Raw genomic sequence first — 10,669 nt, 5'->3', positions numbered from 1 at the left:
TTATTATTATTAACCAAGGGAGTACACACATACAACCAATATCAACGATATTCAATTCTTTCATGCCACATAATGACATAATAACAAACTCTTAAACAATAACTGCATTATTAGAAACAAATCCCTCCCATAAGCAAAGGTTTTTATTTTACAGGATTATCGTAGGCATCTGCATTGTTGAAGTACAGTAATCACGCGTAACCCTACGCACCCATCAACTTCTATATGCATTCATTCGGCGACGTAACTCTCCAAGAGCCAAAACAGGGAACAAGTTGCGATAGTTGGCATAGTTAAAAACGTGATCGGTGCTGGCACTTCCGATATGTTCCTATCATCAAAAGGAAAACATAAGCATGGATGATTAATTTGTTAAAACATCAGAGCCTTTTCAATTTAGACAACAACATAGGGCCATTGCTCCAAAAGCGCAGTGATATTACAAGTTTGGATCCTTTGAGGAATTAATCCTTTGGTGGTAGAAAATAGATATTACACATTGCATTGGTTCGTGAAGCATCTAAATATCGTCTTCAACATGCTCTCAAGAACTGTATAGATTTGGTATTATTTTTGTGGAACAAAAATAGCAATGTATCTACCACCTATATAATCTGTTCATAAAAAAAATGGACGGATCTTATAAAAAATTCCTCTACAAACAAATGACCTACTTCATATTGCTGTTAAAAAACTGTTCAGACTGAATTCATTCAAAATGAATAGGACTTATTGTTTCATTTTAGGGAAAACTTGAATAGAGCACGTGTGCTCTGCGCACATTCACCTTTTCTGATTTTTGTTTTTCATATCTCTCAAATTATATAATATTTTGATTTTATATTTTTGCAAGTCACTAAAAATAACAAATAGAATGGGGGAAAATAGTTTGGATATTTTTTCGCAATTTCAATTTTCATATTTTTTTTAAATTCAAAATAAATGCTTGAAAAATATATATAGATAATGACATAACCAATCCAAAATATTTTTTCCACATTCTAATTATTATGTTTAAGTTATTTGCAAATTTTAGAGTTCAAAAAATGTGTAGATACAAAAAAGAGAAGTTGTTTGAGAGTGGAACAAAAAGAACTAGCACGAATCTTGATGCAGTATAGACGGCCTGGATGCGGGTGCACACCAAGCACCTGCTCTGAAAGTTCTCTCTCTTCATTTTAGATTTGCATATAGGCTGTGTGAATTTGTCTATTTTATTGATTTATTAACAACTAAATCTAAAATAACAAATAAATAATATGAAATTTGTTTGTGCATGCCACAATCCATTTATAAATGTATACTGTCTATATCAACAAAAAAATACATAGAGAAACAAAAAAAAAATAGAGTATGTATACCAAAAATACTTTTGTACTTGTATGCATGCATGAAAATGAGAGAAACGAGGAGGCACATGAGGCATGTATGTTGCGCGGAAGAATAGAGAGGGCATGGAAGAAACACACTCAGTAGCATGCATTATGTTTTTTCAATTAAACTTTCCATGCAATGAGTTCGGTGTCTTGGGTTGATCTAATTTTGGTGTCTCATGGCTCAGTTCTTTGATAAATACAAATGTAATTTGGTCCCACCAAGATGAGCGGCCAGATTACCCTCCGACACTATCTTTTCACCATTATAGTCCATTTTTAGTATATAGCTCAACTTTAGATAGACACTATAGGAATGGGAGGCTACGCCGAGGGCCAGACTATACGCTGACGACCAAAAGTCGGGGCCGTCGGCGTATGGCCCGGCCAGACCAGTCTGCCCTTTCGACGTTCGGCGTAGCGCGGCCGTCGGCGTAGCGAGGTCTACGCCGAGGGCAGCCCTCGGCATATCTTTGGCCCTAGGCGTAGACAGGGCTACGCCGACGGCCACCATCGGCGTAGGCAATTTTTCAAATTTGTCTAATTTTGTAAAAATCATAACTAATTCATATGATGTCAGAAAAATGCGTATGAGGTATCAAAATCTTCAGAAAAACATCCTCTATCCCTTTATGTTAAAATCATGCATATTTGAATCATGTAAAGTACCATGTTAACATAGAAACAATTCAATCAATTTCTTATATGTCCTCAGGTTCCCGTTTTAGCTAGATGGCAATTTAAACGAAGTAAGAAAATCTCGCGGAGCCGCATGGCATCATTTTATGTGTACTAGTAACCACTCCAAAAGATGAAATTGGGATACGGCAATTATTTTGTAAAACCCTTCACGAACAGGGCTATCAAGTCCGGAGTTCTATGGCTTTTAGGGCAAATGAGTAGGAAACGGCCCGTGACACCGCATAGTTTGTCGGAACGAGACCATATTTGGTACGTGCGTGGTCCCTGGGATGGGAAGCAAGGTCTCGGGAGCGGAATTCCAATCCGACCCATGGGTGATGGTTTTTTCATTTTCGGGGTGCCAAAACAGGTTTTTTGTGTGACGCAGCTACATGGGGCGCATTTCAGTATTGTGCGAGACCTCCGCGTAGTGGTAGGACACCGCCTTCACACCACATATCACATGCCATATGTGCGCGCTAGCTATCTGGGAATCCATGCGGCTTCCTGCGGTGTCTCGCCGAATCCACTGGAAAGTGACCGGAGTTGAACTAGGGCTACACTTTTCGTCGCTCAATAAATTCTGGGAAAAATGTTTTTAGGTCTATGACATATAACTGTATATGCGAATTGTTTTCCGTTTAGCGTGATGGTAAACGGGTGCACCAGCGCGCCCGGTACGGTGATACCGCATCTCCGTGGGGGCCCGTTTTGGCCAAATGGAAATTTAAACAAAGTCAGAAAATCCCGTGGAGCCGCGTGGCATCATTTTATGTGTCCTAGTAACCACTCTAAAAGTCGGAATTAGGATACGGAAATTATTTTGGAAAACCCTTCACAAACAGGGCTATCACGTCCGGAGTTCTATGGCTTTTAGGGCAAATGAGTAGGAAACGGCCCGTGACACCGCATAGTTTGTCGGAACGAGGCCATATTTGGCACGTGTGTGGTCTCTATGATGGGAAGCAAGGCCCCGGGAGAGGATTTCCAATCCGACCCATGGGCGATGGTTTTTTCATTTTTGGGGTGCCAAAACGGGTTTTTTTTGTGAAGCAACTACATGGGTCGCATTTTAGCATTGTGCGAGACCTCCGCGTAGTGGTAGGACACCGCCTCCGCACCATATATCACATGTCATATGTACGCGCTAGCTATCTGAGAATCCCTGCGACTTCCTGCGGTGTCCCGCCGAATCCGCTGGAAACTGACCGGATTTGAACTAGGGGTACACTTTCCGTCGCTCAATAAATCCCGCAAAAAATGCTGTTAGGTCTACAACACATCACTTTATGTGATAAAAATTTTCCGTTTAGCGTGTTGGCGAACGGTGCACCAGCCCGACCAATTCGCATCTCCCGAGGGGGGCGTTTTGCCCAAATGGCAAATTAGGCGTTATATTTGGATTCCTCTAATTTTTAGGTTCAAATGATGATATGGATGTTATATTTGGATTCCTCTCATTTTTCTGATCGATTTAGACATATTATTTGTGGAATTTTGATTTTCCGATTTAAAGATATTAATTATTCCATATTAAATAGAAAAAAGACCAAAAAATAAAATCATTTTATTGTTATTTGAATTCAATATTATTATTACTTATATATTCATTGTTGTCTACTTAAGTAATTGTTTGAGATTCAAAAATAAAGAGGTGTGCATCACGGTTCAAGGTTAATAGGGTTGATATGCTATTATTATCAGCAAGAGGTGTCAATTATATAATGGAAGCTCATCCGAATAGAACCAAGGAGTTAAGCGTGCTTAGGCTGGAGTAGTGTGAGGATGGGTGGCCGATCGGGAAGTTTAACCATGATTGATTTAAGATTAAGTGTAGTTAGAGTTAAAAGTGTACTGGGTGAAAGATAAACAAGTAAAAAAAAGAAAAAAAAAGATTGTACAAAAGAAATTAAAATTTTAAAAAATTTAAAAGTCTATGCCGAGGGTTTTGCCGTCGGCATATAGAATATTTTTTTTCGATTTCTTTAATTGATTTTTTTTGGAAAAAGGAAATTTGAATATTTTTTTCGATTTTTTTAAGTATATGCCGAGGGCTGGGCTACACCGATGGCGATAGTGGCTTTGCCGAGGGAGCTAAACGCCGAGAAGCTATGCCGAGGGTGGCCCTCAGCGTAGCCTACGCCGAGGGTTCTCGGCCCTCGGCATATAGCTCCATTCCTGTAGTGAGATGCTTTTGCAATCTCGTAACGGATCTCAACTAGATTGAGAGCATGCCTTCAGTAAACAAGATTGTTTTTTTAAAACAAGAGTAAACAAGATTCTCAATGTACCTGCTGGGGAAACTCGCCGGTGTCTAGCTGCATGTTGATCAGTAGCTTTGCGGCACGATCTAGTGGTACTGGGTCCATTTCAAACTGGCGAGCATGTCCATTTAAATGAACTCCTCAATCAGATAGTGTAATTGGTAAAAAATAATAACATGCTGTATGGAAGTATTTCGTAAAAGCAGCACCTTAATAATGCATTTCAAAGGAAAAATAAACAAACCTGTCCAGCATGCATTAAAGCTAACATCGCCCAAGAAGTGTTGACTGCATGAGCAGTTCCGCTGTCAATATAACCCTGTCAAAGTTTTGAGTACAAGATATAATAAATTTAGATTCCCGTACAAACCCAAGGTGTCAACTTAAACTTACATCAGTTGCTACAACAATTCCTTCCTAGTTGTATGTATGAGGTATCAGCATTGTGAGTGTCAGTATACATTATATTTCAATTCCTTTTCGAGGGTACGCCAAAATAGCGTACCTGATCTTTATAGAAGAAGAGAAACAGATTTACAAGATACCGAACATTGCTGCGAACAACAAGCCAGTAAACTCCCCAAACACACCCACTACGCCTACTATTGCGACATTATATTTCAATTTCGTAGATTGGAATAAAACAAAGGGAATAGAAACAGCTATCCTAGATTTGAAGCCCTAAAAATGAAGTTTGATATTTCCACTTAAAGTTATCCTATAATTGGTTGTTTTTCATTCATCTTATTTAGGTACTACTACTTTTAAGTAGAACTAGGAAGGAATAGTGCTCTGTACACATCTTGACGGGGATTGTAAAATGGTCCAGCTGGCCAATTATTCATAATTCATCTCAGCTCTTGTGCTTTTGCTTCTTGCAAGATCCCTTACCCCAAGGCCCATTCTTCCAAATCGGGAAGTTGCCCTTTCGCAGCTCAACACAGCTTCCTTTGATTCCAGTTTCGCACAAGGCACACTGTCTGTGTGGCATTGAAGACATGCATTCACCGTAAGAGTGGTTTCTACTTGCAGAACATCAACGGAGGTGTGGTGGCGCAACATAAGTCACCTCAATACAGCGCCAGATGGCACCTCGGGTCGTCGCTGGACACCGCCACACAAACTTGAGGGCTTTGGAATGCTGACTCGAACTGACTCAATGCATAATTTTTTTATGAAATGAAATCGGGAATCCTACATTCCAAAAAACTGAATTGATGTACTTATTCAGCTCTATATGCTTTTGGAACGTGATGTAATTTCTTAAAAAATAATTCTTGCATCCTTGCGTAGTAAGACTATTCATTCAACTTTTAGGATGATACTAGTATGATCCTATACACAATTTACTCCATACTAATAATTTTCCTGTAGCATATCAAATGATTAAAGTTGCTATTAATTGGCATTCATGTCTGACTAAGTTCCAACGTCCAAACCGCGATTTGTCTTTTATTCTGCAACCGATGTAACATATCCATTTCTTCATTATTGTTTTCATATTGCCATGCAGTAACGTGATACTTTTCATGTTCAAGCTCAACTATGTAATCTTCCTTTGGGGTAGGTGTTGCATGCTAGTAAGAATGGAAACGAGAATAGGCACTCATTGAGGATGAGTACAAGGGTCTCAAGGTTCAGTTGGTTAAAGACTTTCAGATCGGCCGGAGATTTCTTTGTGTAGCTTCATCGCTGGATCTCATTGCTGCCTTGGATGATGTTTATTGCTGTTGTGGTCTGAGATTCCACTTCAGGGTTCTCGAAGATGCAAAAATCATTACAAGGATTCCCATGTATTGCAACTACGGCAAACATCATATTTGTGTTAATAGTGTCTGTTTATTGGCACAAGTTTGCATCATCACAATAAATACCCGTTATATGCTTCAAAAATGTTAGTACTATAACCCCTTCTGAGCCAAACTGCTCATGTCTTTACAAAGATGGTTTAAATAGTACATTTCAACAAAGTAAACCCCTTGGCCGGTCAGTTAGTGGCCTTCCCATTTAGTTTGGTTAGGCCTTCATAGAGGGCCGGGCAGCTGATTATGTAATGTACACATGGTACATGTTGTTTGATATTGGTTCAGATAGGAGAAGATTAAGAAGAAGGGCTTTGAGGACAATCTGTTGACTTGCCTGGGGGCTAAGATGGGCTACTATGGCGATTTATCTTTCCGCTGCTGAATAAAAGGCTTTAGTGTATTAAATATGAGATAAAGTTCTCATACTGAAGCCATGTACTTAATAGAAGGCTTTGAGTAGCATTTTTTTTACAAAGATACATTCCATATCTGATAGCACTCCTCTGTGTTCATCAAAAACATCCTAATGTGATGAAGATAAACACAGAGCCGTAATAGCATTATTCTGGCCTTACTATCCATATATTACCTCCGTCTCGGTTTATAGGTCCTACACGTACTTCTAAATCGTTAACTTAACCAACGTAACACAAGATATACTTTTAATTGATCGTTAACTTAATCAACGTAGCATTTTTAATTGATCGTTTATAACATCTGAACTTTCTATATTATGTTTATAGGTACCATTAGATCGTTTATATGTTTTGATGGCACTCCTCCGTGTTTATAGGCCCTACATGCACTTTTAATTGGACAACCCAGCCTGGGCCTAGCAAGAAGCCTTTACAGTCTAACAAGGCGTACCATAGGGTCTGGGCCTCTGGGGTGGATGTGCAGTGGCAACATCGGCAGTTTAGGGTAGGGTGGGGCCGCATGGATTATATGATACACATGACTCCATTTTTTTGCGTTGGTATGTATATACTTCTCACTCTTCTCCTGATCCAGGAAGCAAGGTGGAAACAAGAAGGCGAGAGAAAAGATGAACGCGACATAGACCTAAGCAAGCAGAACAAGATTGGAATTATAAAAGAAAGGAATACATTTTGTCACTAACATTAAAATAACTAATTTTTTTATCACCTCATTTTCAACAGAAAGATGACTTTCTCCCCATCCACCGGTACTTTGTTGGTGTGACAATAGAAACCTGCATGCTTTCCTGATGGATAAACAATTTTCAAAAGTTCTTCCAGCAGCAACTAATCCTTTTATCGCAAAAAAGGTTCCATAAGTAAAACAAATACCCCAAGTGCCATACCTGCAAGATAAATGATACATAATGGAAAATTTTAATTCTGAAGTCAGTAATTAGAAGTAATTTTCATACAGTAGATGACTTAATGTTGCTTACCACGAACCATCTTTCCGTTGTTTGTTCTCAATAAACATAGAAGCATTTCTTATACAATGTCCTATCTCTTGGCTGCGGTAACGTGGATAAAGCCCTTTAAACAATACTAGAGAATCAAGCACCGATGATGTGCATTCAACAGATCTACCAATTGGTTTTGTTCCATGAGTCAGTTCTCTTAAGTTAATAGGAAAATATAAGTAATTGTACTTTTCAAAGTAAGATGGTATTTAGATTTCTTACGGATGATCGACGAAAACATTGTGAAAAATCTCGCATGGATTGAGAATCTAGGATATAAAAAATTAAAGTTAGTCTAGATGCATATGTAGTGATAGTGTGTACGATGGATAGGGGATGGCAGAAAAATTTCCACACTATTAGGATATTGTTGGGAAAATGAAAAACACAGAAGGGTGTGCATGCATGTGGAGGAAAAATGTAAAAATCGATAACCATGAAAAATTATGAGTGCATTCTGAAGATATTGTAAGAGGTAATCAAGGAAAATGGTAAAAAAAAATGTCTCTTTTCTTTTCTTATTTCAAAAGTTTAAATTTCTTTTGCAGTAAATGGCCATATTTTGTTTGATAATATTATGATATGGGCCTTTGCGCCAGAATTATTTAATGTGGCAATGTTCCTTATTTCTCCTCTAATATATGACGAAACATACAACCATCTGTAACCAATCTTTATTCAGTTGATAAAAGTACAATTTATAGTTGCTTACCTCTAACCAAGAGCTTGTTCTTTGGCATTCATATGCAGAAAAGGAACCATCTTTATTCTTCACCACCATAAAAACAAATGGAAAGAAAAAGCTGCAATCAATAAGATGACCTTTGCACCATAGTAAAGGAGTCAATGGTTTTTTTTTCCTTCTTTTACCATGACGTTGGACAAAGATTTGAGGTATCAAACAACAATGGTTTTGGTAAAAATCAAAATTTCTTTTTATTGCAAGGTGCGAATTCAATTTTTTTAAGAAACTCAATTACAATTATAAGGAAAATTTAAAAGTTTCTTTATTCCTTGTTAGTTCACTCCCTGGATGATTTGGAAGCAACACAAAAAGTGAGTGTTTGATGGCTCCCAGCCCTCCGTCGCAAACCTCATCACAAGAATTAAGGATGAAGCAACCTTATGTGCTAGAGCTGGCGCACACGGCCTCATAGTAGCCCTGCCTCAGGCATGGAAAGTCCACTGATAGATGGATGTGTTTTTTTTTTCTTTTCTGTTTTCCTCCTTGGAGGCTTGTAACGCCAAACCTTCAACCTATTCAATGAAATGAAACACAAAAGCTCTTTTGCATTTTCTCGAAAAAATCTTTGTTTGACATTTATTAATTGTTACAGTTATCTGTATTTTACGTATTTGCTAAACATATGTGAACTGAAGTTTCCATATTAATCCACTTTCTGACCCTCTGTTTTGATTTTTCGTGTTTGTGCTACGGTTTGTCAACTTTACATGAAACTGTAGTTGTGGTGAGTTCACTGAGGCTCGGGGTTTCGTCCAACTTTGTCACTAGAGGGATTCTTGTGATCGATAGCTGTCTCGTGGGGAGGCAGCAGAGCCACCATGGGCCTTGTGGCTGGTGGTGGGATGTGACGGTGCTTTAGTGTGTTCCATCATAGAACTCATAGGACTGGTGTTACGGTTGCGGTTGGGGGGGGGGGGTCAGTGTGTGTTACCACCACTGCCGGAAGGGCGTATCAGCAGGCGAAGAGCTCACTGGTGTGCATGGGGAAGATAGAGTTGGCAGCTAGAGGCCTGGGTTAGTGTAGCTGGATTATGTAGTAAGTGAAGGGGGAGATGAGGACTATGTACCTACAAGACTAGAAGAAATTACTGTAGTAGTTTTCTGTACAAAATTATCGGTTAATAAACAGACATTCATTATTATAGAACACGGTTGCAAAAAAATTTAGGAAACATAAGCTAATGTTAGTTTACTTAGTTCAAAGGATCATACCATGAAAGAAAGTAGGCAATCAATGCCATCATACAACCTTTCTTCTTCTATTGGGTGGCCAACAAGGTCAGGGGACATCTTTGACAACAACAACAATGCCTAAAAGAAATAACATCATGTAATTTAGAGTTTAGTAATCCAGAAAAATTATGGTTAGCTTATGTTGCACTTTATGCAACATTACTGTATCAAAGGTCATAAATTAACCTTAAGAGCTTCTGCAGTACAATCAGACACGGACCAACCGGCATCTACGGTTGAAAGAGTCCACGAACCTTTTGATCTATGGCGATAAAAGCTTTCATAATTTGGATGGTTTTCAAGGATCTTCAAAGTTAAATAAAAGAGCATGTTAGTTTTACTAAAAAATATTATCATAATAAATACAGAGCACAACATACCTGTGATTTTTTCATAAACTCGTGAGCCTTTGCAATTGTTGGGCTGAACTCATCAATTAGATCAGTTGAAAGAAATGCTTGAATTATGAATGCTGTCTCCCAGCTTTGGCAGCCATCCATTAACTGTTTTCAACAGAGTTGAACTAACTTTTACTCAATTTTGTCTCTGAATACATTGGTATTTTAGAAAAACACTACGTCCGCAAAAAGACGGTCCAATTAATGACACGAAAGTATCGACATGGAACAATTGGAAAAATGGACTGTAGTAGAGACATCAGTGTTTCCTAAAAAAAAGTAAACATAATTTTGCAAACCACTACAATAAATTGAACAAAACTCCAAATTTATCATTATTTTTGGTTTTTTTATCTATTTTCGGGTACATATAACCTAATATGTATGTGGATGAGTGCTTACCGTGTTTGTGCGCCATCCATCTCAATTAAGGGCTGTTCTTAAACTATTTCTGTCATTAGATACAGTTTAGTATTTTCTAGAAGAACAAAATTGTATGTGTAGATTAATATAAATCTTACAAAACATTTGAATGTGACTGGAAACTTCAATATTTTGGGTACATACCCAATAATCAGATCCATTTATTTATCCTAAACTAAAAGGTCAATAAATGTACCAATTATTTTTACGGATGAAGTCTAGTGATCAGGGGGATACGTGAGCACCCCTTCTCTGCTCGACACGTGTCTAACGACGTTAGCACTGTACACGCATCGACACGGTCCAGCG

The 10,669-nt window shown here is 38.3% G+C and overlaps 1 protein-coding gene across 1 annotated transcript in view; it reads right to left on the bottom strand.

The window, feature by feature from the left end:
• Positions 1-214: 214 nt before the first annotated feature.
• Positions 215-10,669, bottom strand: part of LOC124699656 (achilleol B synthase-like) — a 29,548-nt gene continuing 19,093 nt past the window's right edge. Inside the window, exons 9-18 of the mRNA XM_047231923.1 lie at positions 9,920-10,042; positions 9,726-9,845; positions 9,519-9,617; positions 8,274-8,330; positions 7,784-7,830; positions 7,541-7,684; positions 7,270-7,447; positions 4,563-4,637; positions 4,346-4,429; positions 215-331 (exon numbers count right to left, since the gene is read on the bottom strand). Coding sequence (XP_047087879.1) covers positions 215-331; positions 4,346-4,429; positions 4,563-4,637; positions 7,270-7,447; positions 7,541-7,684; positions 7,784-7,830; positions 8,274-8,330; positions 9,519-9,617; positions 9,726-9,845; positions 9,920-10,042 — 1,044 coding nt within the window. The remainder of the gene's footprint in view (positions 332-4,345; positions 4,430-4,562; positions 4,638-7,269; positions 7,448-7,540; positions 7,685-7,783; positions 7,831-8,273; positions 8,331-9,518; positions 9,618-9,725; positions 9,846-9,919; positions 10,043-10,669) is intronic.

Source organism: Lolium rigidum, chromosome 3, assembly GCF_022539505.1.
Source record: "Lolium rigidum isolate FL_2022 chromosome 3, APGP_CSIRO_Lrig_0.1, whole genome shotgun sequence".
Classification (NCBI taxonomy): Eukaryota; Viridiplantae; Streptophyta; class Magnoliopsida; order Poales; family Poaceae; genus Lolium; species Lolium rigidum.
The sequence above is the reverse complement of the archived record's forward strand: the minus strand, read 5'-3'. Positions and strand labels throughout refer to the sequence as shown.